The 20903-nt window shown below is 43.4% G+C and overlaps 1 protein-coding gene and 3 long non-coding RNA genes across 7 annotated transcripts in view; all 4 read left to right on the top strand.

Annotated features, from left to right (window-relative positions):
- LOC121547831 (adhesion G-protein coupled receptor G7-like) overlaps nucleotides 1–20903 on the top strand; it is a 49164-nt gene that overhangs the window by 13396 nt on the left and 14865 nt on the right. Inside the window, exon 16 of one of the 2 annotated variants that reach the window (XM_045219703.1) lies at nucleotides 97–724. The exons of the other annotated variant lie outside the window; for it this stretch is intronic. Within the exon in view, the coding sequence (XP_045075638.1) occupies nucleotides 97–285 (189 nt within the window). The 3' untranslated portion in view covers nucleotides 286–724. Of the gene's footprint in view, nucleotides 1–96; nucleotides 725–20903 lie in introns of those variants that run through there. 2 annotated transcript variants of the gene reach the window in all.
- LOC121547841 lies at nucleotides 1784–7167 on the top strand. 2 transcript variants are annotated; one of them, XR_005996560.2, is made up of 8 exons: nucleotides 1784–1939; nucleotides 3914–4012; nucleotides 4682–4776; nucleotides 4904–4976; nucleotides 5661–5915; nucleotides 6026–6094; nucleotides 6526–6602; nucleotides 6685–7167. It is a non-coding gene; the product is annotated as an uncharacterized LOC121547841 (long non-coding RNA). The 2 variants fall into 2 exon arrangements; XR_005996561.2 differs by lacking the exon at nucleotides 4682–4776.
- On the top strand, nucleotides 8935–9927 carry LOC123488977. The gene is made up of 3 exons (XR_006660362.1): nucleotides 8935–9385; nucleotides 9540–9618; nucleotides 9711–9927. It is a non-coding gene; the product is annotated as an uncharacterized LOC123488977 (long non-coding RNA).
- On the top strand, nucleotides 16683–18731 carry LOC123488979. Of its 2 annotated transcripts, XR_006660365.1 has the most exons (4): nucleotides 16683–16870; nucleotides 17331–17459; nucleotides 18229–18282; nucleotides 18465–18731. It is a non-coding gene; the product is annotated as an uncharacterized LOC123488979 (long non-coding RNA). The 2 variants fall into 2 exon arrangements; XR_006660364.1 differs by lacking the exon at nucleotides 16683–16870 and having other exon boundaries at nucleotides 17132–17459.

Genomic DNA, 20903 nt, shown 5'->3' with positions numbered 1-20903 from the left:
TCTGCTGCTCTTTATAGAAACACTACCTTTTGTTTGTACTTGTGTGTTCCTGAAAATACTTGATAACGTCTTTGTGTTTTTGTTTTCGCTCCACAGGGCTTGCAGATTTTCATTCTGTTCACAGCAAGAACAGCAATTGTCAAGAAAATGATGGCAGATGCTTTGAAATCTGTCTCTAGCGTTGGGATCCCGCTGCACACCAAGAGGTTCAGTCTATGGCGAGTCAAGCGCAGAGAAAAAGTAGAATCATACACACAGCTGGACACTATTCCATCAACCAATTAACCCTTTAACTGGCACAGATTATTTTTTTTTTATGCACAATTAGTACTGAAAATGTGTGATTGAGGTTCAGTTTTGCTCACGTTCACATCCTGGTTTTTAACCATCTTTGAATGTGTGTTTAAAAAGATGGCATGATAAAATATGCAAAACAAAATTCACATTTAATTTCATTTTAATTTGGTAGTCAACCGCTCAGTTGAGCTGCCTCTTAAAGGGTTGATCTCCACCTTGTTACACACAGATTGTATAAAGCATCTAATTGATTGGCTGTAAGTTCAATCTCTGTTGTACAATATCTCATAGACCTCCATTATTGCCTATAATAATACACACACCATTTATATGTATCAAAAGAAAATTTGGGCTATGCACATGTTTGTAAATACATTATGTACATATGTTCTTTATGAAAGTTGACTGTTTTTAATAAATGTGATTATTCTCTTTTAAGCACATGTTTCTTCCGCTATTCTTAGTGAGAATAAAAATGTTTGTTCCAATATTGTTAGTGATTTATAAAAAAAAAAAATTGACATTATTTTACACAATCTCTCAGAAAATGGCTTTAGACAATATAGCGCAGGGGTGTCAAACAAATGTTCCCTGTGGGCCACATTTGGTCACTACCGAGGTCTGGAGGGATGCGCTTAAAATGGATTAAGAAGCTTTTGCTCCATTGGCCTGTAGAACACAGGCAGCAAGCTGCAGCTGCCAATTACATCTGTGGTAGAGGAGTACAAGGCAACAAAGCACGTCAGGCTATGATGCTGCAGGACAGCAAGGATGAGAGGGTTCGCCAGGCAGAGATCGAGGTCAGAACGGGTCGCAAGTGGTAAAACAGCGGAGCGCTCAGGGAGAAGGAGGAACAGCTGCAACACGCTGACATTGTTGGGTCGGTAAACCAAGACAGGCTGGGTCTGGGATGCACAACCAGGTCAAGCTGGAAGAAAGCAGATCCAAAGGTGCGTTGTGGGTGAGGTATGGCTGAGGAAGAAAGCAGGGATGTCAGAGGGAGGTCTGAAAGGCTGACATGCTGACCACAATGCTTGCGTTAAGTGTGAGAGCGTGCGCGTCTGTGTAGCCAGGCGCTAAAATGAAACGTGGTCTATTTGTGACGCATGACGCGCTGCAAGTCCCGCCTCTCCCATCTCCTCATTGGTTTTTAGGCACATATACCCACGTGGGTGATTGAAAGACTAACTGAGGTCCACACTCCAGTCCAGTTGGTGGTGGTAATGCACCTTAAAGTTGGTTGCCAACCGCCATATAAAGTCGAAAGAAGGAGGAGGGATTACTAGAAAACTCACTTTTACCGTTTTATCTGTTAATTGTTGGAGTAGAGGACCTTGTGCATTTCAGGTAAAATAACAACACAATGTTTATATCCCAGGACAAATTATCTAACAACAGCAAGCTAGCTAGCTACATTTCCATGAATGTTTCATGCTTTTTGACCTGTCCCCAAATTAAAATAGTTGGTTCAGAGTTTGTTTTGATATTTCAATCTGCGTGTCCTGATCGCATCTGGTGTGGATGGACAAAATCAACATGCCCGCGATGGCGCACGCGGACGGACGCGGGCGCGGGTCTAGTCAGCATGAGGAAGAAAGCAGGCATGTCGGAGGGAGGTCTGAAAGGCTGAGGAAGAAAGCAGGTATGTCGGAGGGAGGTATGAAAGGCTGAGGAAGAAAGCAGGTATGTCGGAGGGAGGTATGAAAGGCTGAGGAAGAAAGCAGGTACGTCAGAGGGAGGTATGAAAGGCTGAGGAAGAAAGCAGGCATGTCAGAGGGAGGTATGACAGGCTGAGGAAGAAAGCAGGCATGTCAGAGTCGTAGCCATGAAAAAAACAGGGCAGCTGGACATGCTGGGGGAGCGTGAGAGAGAGGGCACTCAGCTGGCAAGACATCTTGAACATGGAAGGGCAGCGGATTAATCTTCTGCTTTGCTCTGTGTACAATGTTTTTCTATTCAGCAACAAAAATTCACACGTGGGGGTTGGCAGACAGCCCAGACAGCTGCATACTATGTGGACGACAAGCCAATCTGGAGCATGTGCTCTTCTCCTGCCAAGCAGGTCAGACCGATAGAAAATTCAGGTGGCGGCATTACCAAATACTGACTCAGCTGGCCGCGGGACTGGAGCAAGCAAGGAGAAAGCTGAAACATCTCACCCAGGGCCCCTGTTTCATCCACTTCCTCAGGTCAGGAGAGAGCTCAGCAAAGAGCACAAGGATCAAAGGGATTTTTACCACAGCAGGCGACTGGGAGATGCAGGCAGACCTCAAGAAGCAGCTCAGATTTCCAGAGATAGCCAGCACAAGCCTCAGACCAGATATCGTTGTCTGGTCTAGAGACACCAAGCAGGTGGTCCTCATCGAGCTCACAGCGCCCTGGGAGGAGAGGATGGAGGCAAGAAATACCAGTCCCTCATCCTTGAGTCAGCAGAATGGATGGAGAGCCTGGAATCTACCAGTTGAGATCGGCTGCAGGGGCTTCACAGGCCAATCACTCTGGAGAGCCCTGGGGAGTAGCAAGGAATAAGCTAGTGGCTGGGCAAGCAGGCAGAAGTGGCATCTCGTTGGATCTGGCTGAAGAGGAATGAGTGGTGGCAGAGCCAAGCAGACAGTAGGGAGTCAAGGCTGAGTTGAACGTTGGATCGAGGGGGTTGTTCCAGGATGCTGGTTCTGCCGTCAAGCCCCCAAAGTGTTTGGCTTATCAACGAAACACCGGTGAAGGGGAGTGCCCACTTGAGAACCCAATGAAGTCCCAGTTAGGTGTGGAGCTTATAGTGTTTATAGTGTAGCATGTAGTATTTAGCCTGGTGTTTATAGTGTAGTCTGTAGTTTTTAGCCTGGTGTTTATAGTGTAGTCTGTAGTTTTTAGCCTGGTGTTCATTGTGTTGTCTGTCGTTTTTAGCCTGCTGTTTATAGTGTAGTCTGTCGTTTTTAGCCTGGTGTTTATAGTGTAGTCTGTCGTTTTTAGCCTGGTATTTATAGTGTAGTCTGTGTACAGAGCGGGACAAGCAGAATATCCTTTACACTGATACTTATTGGTAACTGGGGCTTTTATCCAGCAGGATACCAAGGTCATGCCAATTAAATGATGTGTATGAGGGAGTTGATGTAGTTAATTGGATGATGTGGGTTCATAGGAGGCTAGCTGTCTCCCACATCATGATAGTACTGTACAGTATTAAAGGACTTAAAGACTGAATGTAAAGAAACGGGAGACAACCGAAAAGTAAATATTAAAATCATTGTGGTAGGAACTGGAATGTGTGATTAACTATTTAAGTGTTACTTACTTATTTAGCCTTTTCTGAAGTCTTCAATGTTTAATTGTCAATTAGTTACATTAGACAAGCATTTCAAATGTATTCTGTTCTATTTGTATTGTAGGGGCGCAGTATAAAAACACATTTGAATGTTTAAAAAAAGCAATACATTTGACTTAATAGAGTCATTATGGCATATGATTTGCATACTGGCATGTACTGGGAAAGAATGGGATGAAATGGGCTAAGCACTTTGAGATGTGGTCATGTTTGTCATTCACGGGCTTCAGGTGGCACTTAGGGGAGACCTCTGATTCCCTTAAAGCCTTGAATCAAAATTCTATTTTATTTTAGAGCGCGGAGCGACTGCGTGCATGAGAAGTAGCTACACACCTGTAACTGTAAGCCATGGACGAAGACGCAGCAACTTGGAGTGGGAATGTGAGGGCTCTGGTGAGTTGAGTAGGCTATTATAAACTAACTACCAATTTAACTAGATTTTTTGGGCAGTCTGTTACTCTGTAGATGATTTTCTATGCCTGTCCATGAAGCTAGCTAGCCATTTTAGTTACAAGACTCGTGAATCATGTTAATTATAGATATAGCTAACACAAACAGTCAAAAATGTTATAAAACCAAACTAAAACATAAGGTCAGTAAAGATTATTATTCATGTATGGTAGAAAAACGGCATGAGGAAAGGGCACTGTTTGTGGCAGGGTCGTTTTTTTTACCTTGCCATCTAATGAACTTTATCAACAGGCTGGACCTTGAAATGAAATTGCTTAATGCCTTTTCCAAAGACATAAATGCTTTTCCTAACACTGTACCACCACAACCACCCTCACTCCAGCACAGTGTCGATTGAGAGATGGCAAGGTAAAAAAAAAAAAATCTATACGGAGGGCATTTAGCTAGTGTAGTTACGTCATAATACATGCACGTTTTGAAATGATTTGATTTGCTTCAGGACTATTTGCAGACCAACATGTCAATGTTTGCCTCTTAGCATTTAGGACACCCCTGAAGTCACAGCATCCATATATACAGTCAAACTAGCATTAGTGTTGGGTCTTTTCCAGTGTATTCATTTTACTTGATGTCTTAACCTTTTTGGATTAGTCATTAGTCGCAGTGTATTTGCTGGCTTGCAAGACTGAGAAGACCCCCAAAACATCAGATGAGCTTGCCCTAATGCAGGCAGGGATAAGGAAAAGGTTAAAACACAGTCTGTGATGAGTTCTCACGCTGAGATAAGTGCAGCATGGTTCATTGTTCGCCACAACAAATTGAATTCAATTCAGTTTTATTGAGGAACCTATCTTGTGAATTCTTTGCTTTTAGATATCAAGCCTGTTAGAGAAGTACCCCAGAATAGCCTCGATCTCAGGCGGTTGGTTGTTCTACAAGTCATCAGGTAAGAATTGCACTGCATTGAGGTTTGTTTGGTAAAGGCACAGTTCACTGTGTGTAAAAATAGTTCCCTCCTATCAATGTGTTAAAAACATAAATATTCAGGTTATTTAGCATATGTTATCACTATAATGGAGGCTAGTGGGGTCCAGCAGCCAGATGTACCCAATGTGCTACTACTTTGTAGTTGATAACCCCAACAGGTTGTCACTTGGCTGCGGGGTGGTGAGAGTATGCGCAGCATTCGCAGTGTGCAGCTAATTCCACAATCAGTGAAAGGATTGTGCCAATTTACACCTCCTCTTTAGAGGCGGAAATATTTTCACACAAAACTGGCCATGGCAATTTGTCAGTTTAGTGAATTCAGCGGAATATGTAAAGAACCACACTTATAGTATCTCCACCTGTTATTTCCGTGATCCTCCCTAAAATGCATGTCTAAAGGAGAGAATCTGGCAAACTGCGCTTTCCATGGCCAAACTGCTTATGTACTCTTTAGTCCATACCACACGTTCCTCGGGCAAAATGCACCTCGTCTACGCCAGAAAAAGGCGCAAACAGCTTTGTAAATCAGGGCCTGAGTTTTCTTAGTTTCAAATACCAGGTGCATATAAGCGGGGGCATACCTTATGGTGGCATTGTAGTGCCCTGGCCCCTGTATTTTGATGTTCTTTTGTTTTTCAAAAAGGGGGACCCGGCCAAAGACACCTTGCCCTTGTCCCACCGGAATCCGATGGCTACTCTGGGAGACTCCTGCGATCGGCCTCAGGTGGTGGAAAGACCATTCTCTACATTGCACTGATTCAAGAAGAAATCGACACAAGTCCTCTCCCACCAGATGCACCTGAGTTTGCTAGAATGCCCGAGGCAAATTGCCACAAGTGTGGTAAACTAATGCCTGTACAGCTGCTGCCAGTCCTGTGGGTCTGCAGGTCACAGTACGGTAAGACTGGGGACTGGGGTACAAAGCAGTGTTATTGTTGTTATTTGAATTCACCAGGCTTATGTTGACTGACATTAACTTTTGTCAGACACTGTTGCGCATCCTTACAGGAGCCAGACAAGGATCTCAGCATTGCTGGAGTGGCAGAGATGGAATCTGATGTAATGGATTGTAGAGTGGTAAGTTAAATACATCGCTGTCACTTCATTAACTGCTTCCAAGAGTAAAGCTTAGCCCGGTAGACCAATCTGATCTTGCGAACTCACATTGTTGAGACATTGATCAGTCTCTCACCTATTCACAACTGTTTGGAAGAAGCTCTGCCGTATATGGGCCCATCAGCCTGCTCTGATATGCTATGGGGTTAGGCATGATTGACTAACTGCTGGCTGACCAGTGGTGCTGTCGTGCACTTCATGAGTCATTGTTCTTAATGGACGCTGATCCTATCATCTGTGATTTCATTTGGCAACGCTCCTAGGCACAACATGGTTTCAAGCACAGAGGCCAGACTGACAAATTATGCGCAATAAAATGTGAGTGGAGTGGTCAGTCTGGTTTACCAGGCTAAGTAAAGCTGTGTATTTCACTCTGAACTCTACCCCGACAGGTACAGGCATCGTGTCCGATCTGTCTGAAAATGTATCCCATCGCTAACCTTGAGGTTCATGCCAGTTTTTGTGAGAGGTAATGAATGGCATCATCACACACAAGATATATTTGATTGTAAGGCAGATTTTCCCTTATAATGACATACTTTTTTATGTAGAACCGAAGTGCAAGATGGACCCCATGTGCAAGTGATATCATGGTAAGATAATAAGAAAGCCATAAAGGGACAAACAAGAATTTTGAGACATTTCCAGGATGCAATGGCTAGAATGGGCACTCACCCACCAGAGATGTAATTACGGGAGATATTACCCTAAGTGCCAGAAGGTATATTGCACAGGAGGTGGGGAATATCTCCCAATCACTAGAGGGTGAGTGGTGCATTTGTCATCTATTACAACACACTGTCTGGCTTTTGCGAGGTTGTAAGCAGGATAGTTTTAATTTCAGTGTCGGTGACGTGTTGAGCTGCATCAGTCAGCGAGTCAGTACAGACGGAGAGTTCCGGATCAGCGTCAGCAGAGAGAACCTCCTTCAACGAGGGCTGAGTCAATGGAAGAGGCAGAAAAAAAGTTTACGAGCTAGCAACTTGAAAGTCACCTACCTGACAGGACCTGGTGTAGACACCGGGGCTCTCAAAAAACACTTCCTAACATCATTACATTTACATTTACATTTTAGTCATTTAGCAGACGCTCTTATCCAGAGCGACTTACAGTTAGTGAATACATATATATATTTTTTATTAGGGGTGTAACGATCCATCTACTACATCGATGTATCGATTTATATTCCTATGATCCAACTACATCGATCTGTGCTCGGCGATTTGGCCTTTTGGACAACATATATCGATCTAACATCGTTTTAAAATGTAATAAATCGATTGTATCGATACTAGGAAATAACCCATTGGATTTAAGCACGTCAGACTTTATATGGATGTTTTTTCTTAGCACTTTTAATGATAAAGGCTTTAAACATTACTCGATTCAGTCTGCCTATCCGTGACGTCATCGCGCCAACAGCAGCGCAAAGGCGCAAAGACAACCAAACATAGCATGGCGGACGAAAGAGGAGAAGCCGAAGAGCGAGAAATTATCAAGCCACCATTGCGGTCCAGTGTGTGGAAACACTTTGGCTTTTGCAAAGACGGAGATGTTCTAAATAAGTCGCTCGCTGTTTGTAGGATATGTAAAGGTCAAGTAAAGTACAACGGCAACACAACAAATCTCTCCAACCACCTACTAAGGCGCCATGGGATTTCACACAACACCGACCGTCCAGGCACCTCTTGCAGCGTTCCCGCTGCTACAGCAGCGAAAGGTAAAGTCAACTCTGCAGAAGCCTCAGGTCTCGCCTGCATGTTTAGTCAGAGACTAGGCCAAAACTCAGCTCGGGCGAAAAACATCACGGCAACAATTGCCAAGTTTATCTGCAAAGACATGCGACCCTACAGTGTGGTTGAAAATCCGGGATTCCGTGAAATGATTCAAACATTGGAGCCAAGGTACACAATACCAAGCCGACCACACTTCTCAGAAAAGGTTTTTCCTGCATTTAACGAAAGTACTAAGAATGATGTGAAGCTGTCGCTTTCTCAAGCTGAACGAGTAGCGATAACGACAGATGGCTGGACGTCATGCTCAAATCAAGGGTATGTGACAATTACCTCTCATCACATTGATCAGGAGTGGAAAATGAAGACCTTTGTTCTGCTAACCAGAGTTTTAAATGAAGCCCATACTGGTAAAAATATTGGCGCGTTACTGCGTGAAGCCTGCATGGAGTGGAAAATCTACGACAAGAATCCTGCCATCGTCACAGATAACGCCAGGAATATGATTGTGGCCGGTGCAGAAGCCCAGTTCAGTCCACACATTACCTGCTTCGCACATACACTCAACCTTGCCTCGCAGAAGGGTTTGGGGGTGGACCGTGCTTCCAGGTTGTTGGGGAAAGTGCGATTTTTTTTGGATATTTTCACCGCAGCCCGATTGCATGTCACGCCCTACAGGAAAAACAAACTCTGATGGATTTACCAAAACATAAACTGATCCAAGACATAATCACCAGATGGAACAGTTCATTCGAAATGCTTGAATGTTTTTTGGAACAACAGCCAGCTATAATGGCAACTCTGATGTCCAAGGATCTACGAAAGGGGGTCACAGATGTAGGCACGCTGAGTGAGAGTGATATTGCCAACATGGATGACATTGTTCAGTTGATGGGTCCTGTCAAAATGGCAACCACTGTGATGTGTGAAGAAGACCAGCCAACTCTCTCTGTAATTGCTCCTCTTCAAGCAAAACTGCTGAAACACCTTCAGCCATGCGAAGATGACTCAACCCTGGTTGCAGAGATTAAGAGGGTGATGGCCAGTGACCTCTCCACACTCTACAGAGGCACCCAAGATGCTCTCAACATAGGTAATTAATTTGGAGTCTTAATTAAAATCAACTTGGTTAATATTTTAGGTTATTAGACTGTATTAATTTGTAAAATGCCACACCTTTGCGTTTTCAAGTTTGAATTTGAGTTGTTTTTTCATATGGAAAAGTAAACAAGATATCTGCAATACAATTCTTAGTTCATGGTGGCTTTACATCATCACTGTGCCACATTTCTTTTAAACATACTAAAGTTTAATCTTCTGATTATTTTGTGTATGAGGAGGTGGTCATCACTTGCAATTTCAGGTCAACTTAATTTAATAATGCAATGAATGCAATATTCTTGTTCTTTAAACAGCATCAGCGTTGGACCCGCGATTTAAAGAACTGCCCTACCTGGAAAAAGAGGACAGAGAACAGGTCTACACAAAACTGGTTTTTGAGGCAGAAGTGTCCCACCAGGTAACTCTTCTCTCCTCTTTCCTCTGCTCTTTTCTCTTCTCCCCTTTCATTTGTCCTCTCTCAAATCTCATCTGTTCTTTATCTTCCTCTAAATTTATGTGTGCAGTATTACAGAGCAGAAATTTGAACAGTTCACACATTCTTACATCAATAGATGCAAGCAATGGGAAATCAGGAGGAAGACGAGGGAAGCTCAAGCACAAAGCTGTCAGGATTCAATGAAGAGACCACAGGTGTGTTTCATGTGATACCAATAAAATATTGTTGTTGTTTTGTATTAATGAGAAACATGACTATATTTTGAAATATATTTCTTATATTGTAGCTCCAAATGAGTCACCTCCTTGTAAGAAGAAAGCCTTAGATGCGCTGTTTGGCGATTCCTTCACCCAAAGAGAAAGAAAATCCACAAGCGAGACAGCCAGAGCAGAGGTGTTAAAGTACCGAGCAAAAGATGCGTTGCCTTTGACTGAAAATGCCATGAAGTGGTGGAGATCTCAGGAGAAAGAGCTACCTGTACTTTCCACCCTTGCTAAACGGTACCTGTGAATTCCAGGCACCAGTGTGCCAGCAGAACGAGTTTTTAGTACTGCTGGCGACATAGTGAACGCACAGAGAAGTGTTCTGCAGCCAGATCATGTTGATCAGTTGATATTTTTGAAAAAAAATCTGTAGTCATTGAAGAGTAGCCTAGTAGGTTACACTTGATCTTTTGTTGAATATTGTTTGTTTATTAAAATGAGAGTAGTAGCAGGTTCATCCACTGCTCATTCAACCTGAAGAAATGTTGGTTGCACTTTATTTTTGATATTAATACTGTATTTGTATTGTAATGTTGAAAAACAAAAGCAGAAGTAGCAGGTAAACCTACTGTTAATTCAACCTGAAGAGATGTTGGTTGCACTTTATTTTTGATATTAATACTGTATTTGTATTGTAATGTTGAAAAGCAGAAGTAGCAGGTAAACCTACTCTTTATTCAACCTGAAGAGATGTTGGTTGCACTTTATTTTTGATATTAATATTGTAATATTTTTATGTTGAAAAACAAAAGCAGAAGTAGCAGGTAAACCTACTGTTAATTCAACCTGAAGAGATGTTGGTTGCACTTTATTTTTGATATTAATATTGTAATACTTTTATGTTGAAAAACTAAAGCAGAAGTAGCAGGTAAACCTACTGTTGAAATGTTGGTTGCACTTACTGTACTTTTATTGAAAATGTATTGAATATTGAAAATGAGATCAGACAATTTTAACTTCCTGTTAATTCAACCTAAAGTGTTGTTTGCACTTTATTCAAATAAAATGTGAATGCATTTGCCATTCATTGTTGTTTACTTGTTTATTTATATTCATAATTAATTGATACCTGATTCCATTACAAGAAACAGGAATCTAGGAAACTTCACCTGCACTGTCCAGTATCCAGGTACAGTGGGGAAAAAAAGTATTTAGTCAGCCACCAATTGTGCAAGTTCTCCTACTTAAAAAGATGAGAGAGGCCTGTAATTTTCATCATAGGTACACGTCAACTATGACAGACACATGGAGAGAAAAAAATCCAGAAAATCACATTGTAGGATTTTTTATGAATTTATTTGCAAATTATGGTGGAAAATAAGTATTTGGTCACCTACAAACAAGCAAGATTTCTGGCTCTCACAGACCTGTAACTTCTTCTTTAAGAGGCTCCTCTGTCCTCCACTCGTTACCTGTATTAATGGCACCTGTTTGAACTTGTTATCAGTATAAAAGACACCTGTCCACAACCTCAGTCACACTCCAAACTCCACTATGGCCAAGACCAAAGAGCTGTCAAAGGACACCAGAAACAAAATTGTAGACCTGCACCAGGCTGGGAAGACTGAATCTGCAATAGGTAAGCAGCTTGGTTTGAAGAAATCAACTGTGGGAGCAATTATTAGGAAATGGAAGACATACAAGACCACTGATAATCTCCCTCGATCTGGGGCTCCACGCAAGATCTCACCCCGTGGGGTCAAAATGATCACAAGAACGGTGAGCAAAAATCCCAGAACCACACGGGGGACCTGCAGAGAGCTGGGACCAAAGTAACAAAGCCTACCATCAGTAACACACTACGCCGCCAGGGACTCAAATCCTGCAGTGGCAGACGTGTCCCCCCTGCTTAAGCCAGTACATGTCCAGGCCCGTCTAAAGTTTGCTAGAGTGCATTTGGATGATCCAGAAGAGGATTGGGAGAATGTCATATGGTCAGATGAAACCAAAATAGAACTTTTTGGTAAAAACTCAACTCGTCATGTTTGGAGGACAAAGAATGCTGAGTTGCATCCAAAGAACGCCATACCTACTGTGAAGCATGGGGGTGGAAACATCATGCTTTGGGGCTGTTTTTCTGCAAAGGGACCAGGACGACTGATTTGTGTAAAGTAAAGAATGAATGGGGCCATGTATCGTGAGATTTTGAGTGAAAACCTCCTTCCATCAGCAAGGGCATTGAAGATTAAACGTGGCTGGGTCTTTCAGCATGACAATGATCCCAAACACACCGCCCGGGCAACGAAGGAGTGGCTTCGTAAGAAGCATTTCAAGGTCCTGGAGTGGCCTAGCCAGTCTCCAGATCTCAACCCCATAGAAAATCTTTGGAGGGAGTTTAAAGTCTGTGTTGCCCAGCGACAGCCCCAAAACATCACTGCTCTAGAGGAGATCTGCATGGAGGAATGGGCCACACACCAGCAACAGTGTGTGAAAACCTTGTGAAGACTTACAGAAAACGTTTGACCTGTGTCATTGCCAACAAAGGGTATATAACAAAATATTGAGAAACTTTTGTTATTGACCAAATACTTATTTACCACCATAATTTGCCAATAAATTCATAAAAAATCCTACAATGTGATCTTCTGGATTTTCTTTCCTCATTTTGTCTGTCATAGTTGACGTGTACCTATGATAAAAATTACAGGCCTCTCTCATATTTTTAAGTGGGAGAACTTGCACAATTGGTGGCTGACTAAATACTTTTTTTCCCCACTGTATTTATTTCAGTCACACTGGTTGAATTTTTGGCTAAAAGGTTACTGAATCGATTTCAAGTCAATGAATTGTTTCGGATCGTATCGTTCTAAATGAACCAATATCGTCCTTGAATCGTGATACAAATCGAATCGTTACACCCCTATTTTTTATACTGCCCCCCCCGTGGGAAACGAACCCACCACTCTGGCGTTGCAAACGCCATGCTCTATCAACTGAGCTACATCCCTGCCGGCCATTCCCTCCCCTACCCTGGACGACGCTGGGCCAATTGTGCGCCGCCCATGAGTCTCCCGGTCGGCTGCGACAGAGCCTGGATTCGAACCAGGATCTCTAGTGGCACAGTTAACACTGCGATGCGGCGCCTTAGACCACTGCGCCACTCAGGAGACCATCAAGTGCCAATGATGATCGCCCCATTTGATAGATAATGGCACTTTAAAAAAATTAAAGGAGGTGCTCATACACTGCTCCAAAAAATTAAGGGAACACTAAAATAACACATCCTAGATCTGAATGAATGAAAAAATCTTATTAAATACTTTTTTCTTTACATAGTTGAATGTGCTGACAACAAAATCACACAAAAATTATCAATGGAAATCAAATTTATCAACCCATGGAGGTCTGGATTTGGAGTCACCCTCAAAATTTAAGTGGAAAACCACACTACAGGCTGATCCAACTGTGATGTAATGTCCTTAAAACAAGTCAAAATGAGGCTCAGTAGTGTGTGTGGCCTCCACGTGCCTGTATGAACTCCCTACAACGCCTGGGCATGCTCCTGATGAGGTGGAGGATGGTCTCCTGAGGGATCTCCTCCCAGACCTGGACTAAAGCATCCGCCAACTCCTGGACAGTCTGTGGTGCAACGTGGCGTTGGTGGATGGAGCGAGACATGATGTCCCAGATGTGCTCAATTGGATTCAGGTCTGGGGAACGGGCAGGCCAGTCCATAGCATCAATGCCTTCCTCTTGCAGGAACTGCTGACACACTCCAGCCACATGAGGTCTAGCATTGTCTTGCATTAGGAGGAACCCAGGGCCAACAGCACCAGCATATGGTCTCACAAGGGGTCTGAGGATCTCATCTCGGTACCTAATGGCAGTCAGGCTATCTCTGGCGAGCACATGGAGGGCTGTGCGGCCCCCCAAAGAAATGCCACCCCACACCATGACTGACCCACCGCCAAACCGGTCATGCTGGAGGATGTTGCAGGCAGCAGAACGTTCTCCACGGGCGTCTCCAGACTCTGTCACGTCTGTCACATGTGCTCAGTGTGAACCTGCTTTCATCTGTGAAGAGCACAGGGCGCCAGTGGCGAATTTGCCAATCTTGGTGTTCTCTGGCAAATGCCAAACGTCCTGCACGGTGTTGGGCTGCAAGCACAACCCCCACCTGTGGACGTCGGGCCCTCATACCACCCTCATGGAGTCTGTTTCTGACCGTTTGAGCAGACACATGCACATTTGTGGCCTGCTGGAGGTCATTTTGCAGGGCTCTGGCAGTGCTCCTCCTGCTCCTCCTTGCACAAAGGCGGAGGTAGCAGTCCTGCTGCTGGGTTGTTGCCCTCCTACAGCCTCCTCCACGTCTCCTGATGTACTGGCCTGTCTCCTGGTAGCGCCTCCATGCTCTGGACACTACGCTGACAGACACAGCAAACCTTCTTGCCACAGCTCGCATTGATGTGCCATCCTGGATGAGCTGCACTACCTGAGCCGCTTGTGTGGGTTGTAGACTCCGTCTCATGCTACCACTAGAGTGAAAGCACCGCCAGCATTCAAAAGTGACCAAAACATCAGCCAGGAAGCATAGGAACTGAGAAGTGGTCTGTGGTCACCACCTGCAAAACCAGTCCTTTATTGGGGGTGTCTTGCTAATTGCCTATAATTTCCACCTGTTGTCTATTCCATTTGCACAACAGCATGTGAAATGTATTGTCAATCAGTGTTGCTTCCCTAAGTGGACAGTTTGATTTCACAGAAGTGTGATTGACTTGGAGTTACAGTGGGGGAAAAAAGTATTTAGGCAGCCACCAATTGTGCAAGTTCTCCCACTTAAAAAGATGAGAGAGGCCTGTAATTTTTATCATAGGTACACGTCAACTATGACAGACAAAATGAGAAGAAAAAAATCCAGAAAATCACATTGTAGGATTTTAATGAATTTATTAGCAAATTATGGTGGAAAATAAGTATTTGGTCAATAACAAAAGTTTCTCAATACTTTGTTATATACCCTTTGTTGGCAATGACACAGGTCAAACGTTTTCTGTAAGTCTTCACAAGGTTTTCTACACACTGTTGCTGGTATTTTGGCCCATTCCTCCATGCAGATCTCCTCTAGAGCAGTGATGTTTTGGGGCTGTCGCTGGGCAACACAGACTTTCAACTCCCTCCAAAGATTTTCTATGGGGTTGAGATCTGGAGACTGGCTAGGCCACTCCAGGACCTTGAAATGCTTCTTACGAAGCCACTCCTTCGTTGCCCGGGCGGTGTGTTTGGGATCATTGTAATGCTGAAAGACCCAGCCACGTTTCATATTCAATGCCCTTGCTGATGGAAGGAGGTTTTCACTCAAAATCTCACGATACATGGCCCCATTCATTCTTTCCTTTACACGGATCAGTCGTCCTGGTCCCTTTGCAGAAAAACAGCCCCAAAGCATGATGTTTCCACCCCCATGCTTCACAGTAGGTATGGTGTTCTTTGGATGCAACTCAGCATTCTTTGTCCTCCAAACACGACGAGTTGAGTTTTTACCAAAAAAGTTCTATTTTGGTTTCATCTGACCATATGACATTCTCCCAATCCTCTTCTGGATCATCCAAATGCACTCTAGCAAACTTCAGACGGGCCTGGACATGTACCGGCTTAAGCAGGGGGACACGTCTGGCTCTGCAGGATTTGAGTCCCTGGCGGCGTAGTGTGTTACTGATGGTAGGCTTTGTTACTTTGGTCCCAGCTCTCTGCAGGTCATTCACTAGGTCCCCCGTGTGGTTCTGGGATTTTTGCTCACCGTTCTTGTGATCATTTTGACCCCACGGGGTGAGATCTTGCGTGGAGCCCCAGATCGAGGGAGATTATCAGTGGTCTTGTATGTCTTCCATTTCCTAATAATTGCTCCCACAGTTGATTTCTTCAAACCAAGCTGCTTACCTATTGCAGATTCAGTCTTCCCAGCCTGGTGCAGGTCTACAATTTTGTTTCTGGTGTCCTTTGACAGCTCTTTGGTCTTGGCCATAGTGGAGTTTGGAGTGTGACTGTTTGAGGTTGTGGACAGGTGTCTTTTATACTGATAACAAGTTCAAACAGGTGCCATTAATACAGGTAACGAGTGGAGGACAGAGGAGCCTCTTAAAGAAGAAGTTACAGGTCTGTGAGAGCCAGAAATCTTGCTTGTTTCTAGGTGACCAAATACTTATTTTCCACCATAATTTGCAAATAAATTCATTAAAAATCCTACAATGTGATTTTCTGGATTTTTCTTTCTCAATTTGTCTGTCATAGTTGACGTGTACCTATGATGAAAATTACAGGCCTCTCATCTTTTTAAGTGGGAGAACTTGCACAATTGGTGGCTGACTAAATACTTTTTTTCCCCACTGTACATTGTGTTGTTTAAGTGTTCCCTTTATTTTTTTTAGCAGTGTATGATGTGTTCTCTGTTTTCATTGAATATAGATGGGAAGGACCACTAAAATTGCTTCTTTTAAATAAGCTTCTCCCTGTGGTTTGATTGTCTACCTCCAGATATTATCGCAGAGATTGAGGAGTGCCTTTTTGAGGGCCCTGAAGGAATGGGGAAAAACCCAATATACTCAATCAGTGATTTAGACAGTGGAAATGTCAAGTATGTATGCACCTCTGACATTCATTGTTTTGATAAATTCAAGCACTGAGAAATATGTAGTTATAACAAATAATAATTAATATGAATTCTACAAACGTTGTTGGGGTACCCATTTCAATCCAACGCCATTAAATTACGTTCTATGATTTTGGTTGATTGTAGAGCCATTGGAGAAATATTCCCTGCAAGCCTGGTTCAGGAAGACCATCCCCCTGCTTCATGTGTGAGTGGTGCTACCAGTATATTGAGACAGGAGACATGGATCAGGTTACACGTAGAGAGGCTGATGTCACCGATGCAGAGTACAGGATCCTAATTGAAAGGGCAAGACCCTGTTGTAATACTTTTGAAATGTTTTTTCTTTTTACTTAATATAGCTGATTTTAAGAATAGGATTGGCTGTGAGTTTTTATAAGGTCTGAAGTATCCTTGTAAGATTTACTATATCAGTTATAAAATGTTTTTGCTTCTGTATTCGTGACACAACACTAACTCGAAATTGGTTCAGGTTTCAGAGGCTACTGAAAACACATTGTCAGAGCTTACAAGTGACATACTGGCTTGTGGATACACTGGCACAATTGCTGTGAGAAACAGCGACCGCATTGTCAGGTCAGTACCATCACATCAGTGCCAGTACTGACAAAGCGCCTCAGGAGTGGTACTGTACTAAGATGATATCCCCACGTCTATTAGTTCATTTATGATCAAACAACAATTTCATCAGTACTCCTGTCTTTAATTACTTTCAATGTTTTACTTTCGCGGCTGATCCCTATTCTAAACCAGATCAGAAAAGGGCTTCAGCTGTTCGAGCTGCTGGCCATCATCCAAACATGCGAACATCTGCAGAGAGCTCTTTGTTCCTGGGCAATACCATGCAGTGAGGACTTCAGCCTGATCAAATCTAATTGCTGAGAGTTTTGACCAATCGTATGTGTGTGTGTGGTTCTTTTTCAGACCTGATAGTTAATCTTGTCAGTGAATGCAAGTCACATGCCATAGGTTGTGTGTATCCGTAAACTTAAAATCTAGTGTACTGTAGGTCTGAATAACTGTTTTGAACCTTTAGGAGCCAGATGCTGACTTCCTCCTATCCTGCTTTGTGCCGGTTCTGAGTGGAAAGGGAACTTGTCGCTGGCATCTTGAATCTCAAATCATGAACCACATGCAGGACTTCTTGAAGAGATTGAGTCGACAGGTTTGTGATCTACAACACAATTCAATCTTCTTTATACTGAGCCATTTATCTGGGAGAAAATCCTGAGGAATGAATGATCTTATTTCTGTCTTAGGTCCAACTGATGGGAGACAGCCAGCAGATGAGATACAGGAGAAAGATGGAGCAGGTGTGAGAGAGAGCAACAAACTACAAAGCCATACAACTTGCTGACATATAATTATTGTGAATGTAGTTATGGAAACTAAACATTTTGTTTGTTAAAAACTTAGTGAACCATGCATCTTAGCCTGAATTCCTGAGTTGTGAGCGATATCATTGTCTTAGGTCCAACTGATGGGACACAGCCAGCAGATGAGACACAGGAGAATGAGGGAGAAGGTGTGTTACTATCTACATAGCAATAGTTTATAGTAAAAGTCACTTTAGCTACCTGACAAGGTACAATGTTACCTGATTAACATTTCTACAGCCATCGCAGCTTTTCTTGCGCCTATTTAAATGCTACCGTATACCGATGAGCAATAATCAGTAAAAAATTGAAACAACTGACCTTGTAAGCATTGTCCCTAAACAATCGTCATCACTAAATTAATTTTATTCTGTGATTTGTTGATGTAAAGACATACAAAATGGCATATTTACTTAAAGCATGGTTTTTACCATGCGTTTGTGGATGTTTGTCTCCCGACCTGTGACGCAGTCACTTTACCAACCTTAAGAACCATGCATCTGAGTCTTTGAATAAATGAATAGATGTATGAATTAATGTCTGCATTCTGTCTTTTAGGTCAAACTGATGGGATGCAGCCAGAGGATGAGATGCAGGAAAACAAGTGTACAGGTGTGACCAACTACATTACAGTACTTTGCTTAATGATATCTTGGTTTGGCAGGTAATATTGTTTGAGAGAATTATTACATTTTACAATGGAAAACTAATGTATCATATTTGCCGTTCAGGCCCAACCCAGCACAGTAAACACTATGCATAGGAGCCAGAAATGAATGAATCTCGTCTTTCAGGACCAATGGAAGGCAAACGACAATATGAGCGAGTAACCATCCCATCCGTCATGCAGTGGTTGAGCGGCCAAGCCCACGTGGTCTTACTACCAAGAGAAAGGAGAGATTTTATCATCAATGTCCTCTTTGATCATGACTGTCTTGTGTGCATCCCTAGTTACAGTTTGTGTTTTCCTACAGTAAGTGCTTGCTCAAAAACTGTCACGTTACCAACTGCACACGAGAACCTATGCAGAGTTTAATCATGTCTTCACACAGGCAATTTGCTATGGTGGGCAGGGGGTTTCACAATGTTTAAAATGGTAAATTGAGTCCAGTAGGTTACAGTAAAATGGTTTGAGACATGAAAGTGTTGTTAAATTTAGCAAACTAATCTGGTTACATCCATTGTTCCAATGCTAGGTAACTTTAGCATAGTAAGTTTTACTATAAATCAAGTAATCCCTCGTGCTTATCTTTTTTTCTTGCCAAATGAATCTCCAATAGTAATGACAAAAATTCTACAAGTCTACATTGGATTGAAAAGGGCCAGTATTTTGATGCAATAATATTCAACAACCTTGGTGTGACCCTTGACAACACCCTGTCGTTCTCTGCAAACATCAAAGCAGTGACCCGCACCTGCAGGTTCATGCTCTACAACATCCGTAGAGTACGACCCTACCTCACACAGGAAGCGGCGCAGGTCCTAATCCAGGCACTTGTCATTTCCCGTCTGGAATACTGCAACTCGCTGTTGGCTGGGCTCCCCCTTGTGCCATCAGACCCCTGCAACTTATCCAGAACGCAACTGCCCGCCTGGTTTTCAACCTTCCCAAGTTCTCTGTCACCTGCTCCTCCGCACACTTCACTGGCTTCCAGTTGAAGCTTGCATCCACTTCAAGACCATGGTGCTTACCTACGGAACAGCAAGAGGAACGGCCCCTCCCTACCTTCAGACTATGCTCAAACTCTACACCCCAACCCGGGCACTCCGTTCTGTCACCTCAGGTCTCTTGGTCCTCCCACTCCTACGGGAGGGCAGCTCCTGTTCAGCCCAGTCCAAGCTCTTCTCTGTCCTGGCACCCCAATGGTGGAACCAGCTTCTCCATGAAGCTAGGACAGCAGAGTCCCTGCCCATCTTCCGAAAAGATCTGAAACCCCTTCAAAAAATATCTTAAATAATCCTCCTCACCTCGTAGAGGGTGATTGTCCTATGTATCAGAGAAACAAGTCAGGGCCTCCTGCAGTCTTGGAAGAAACACCCAGTGTGCACAGATGTGTACATGGCTGGAGATGCATAGTAGGCCATCTTCCTCAAGTGTGTGCAAGACGTCATAGAAGGTGAAGGACACAGATGACCAAACATCACGCCACAGGCGCTCCACACTGTCAAGACATGGCCAAACATCACGCCACAGGCGCTCCACACTTTCAAGACATGGCCAAACGTCGCTCCACACTGTCAAGACATGACCAAACGTCACGCCACAGGCGCTCCACACTGTCAAGACATGGCCAAACGTCGCTCCACACTGTCAAGACATGACCAAACGTCACGCCACAGGTGCGCCACACTGTCAAGACATGGCCAAACATCGCTCCACACTGTCAAGACATGACCAAACGTCATGCCACAGGCGCTCACACTGTCAAGACATGACCAAACGTCACGCCACAGGCGCTCCACACTGTCAAGACATGACCATTTAGGCATGCAAAAACAAAACACTAATCAGTTAAGTGTGTCTCAGACCAGTATAGTAGAAGAGCACCTCATCTGCCAGGCAATGCACTAAATTTAACCAAACATCAAACATTATTCCGGTACTAATCGATAAGGGAAACCAATTCCTTACTCGTAAATCCATCGATGTCTCCAAATATGACGATATTGTTCCAACTTCTCGACCTCTGACACGTTCAGCAGTTCCGTCAAAGCTCCTAAAACGTATTCAGGGATCTGAATGATGTTAGACAAAGCACTGGCGAAAGTGAGCTCTTGATTGCAGGTGAATTCCAAAAGCCTGGTCTGAAGCATCTCCAATATGTAATTTCTCAGTAGAACCTGAAGACAGAGTGGCACAAGGTTATTATTGATGTCAGCTAAACTTGCGTCAGGATACTTAGCGAGCTAACTTACTCTTTGATAACTCAATAGAAAAATGAGTAACGCCAATCAATAACTTATTACTATACCTAGGTACTGGATGTGAGTCCTTGACTAGGGCGACCTTGTGGACAGGAAAGGTTATCCTCCTTGCTAGTGTCCATTACCATAAGGGTAATTGGTAGTTTGTCAGTGACATGAGCTAACTTGCTAGGCCATATCAAATGCCACGAGCCGAGATCGACTGTGTAAGCTAGTTAGTTAGCTAGCAACGTGTCATTAGCTAGCTAGTGCTATCTAGATTTGCGCTGGCAAACAAATCCATTACATTAGCTACCTAAATGTGAAGT

The sequence above is a fragment of the Coregonus clupeaformis genome, unplaced genomic scaffold, assembly GCF_020615455.1.
Source record: "Coregonus clupeaformis isolate EN_2021a unplaced genomic scaffold, ASM2061545v1 scaf2641, whole genome shotgun sequence".
NCBI classification, from domain to species: domain Eukaryota; kingdom Metazoa; phylum Chordata; class Actinopteri; order Salmoniformes; family Salmonidae; genus Coregonus; species Coregonus clupeaformis.
Note: the sequence above shows the minus strand (reverse complement) of the source record. Positions and strands in the feature narration are given on the sequence as shown.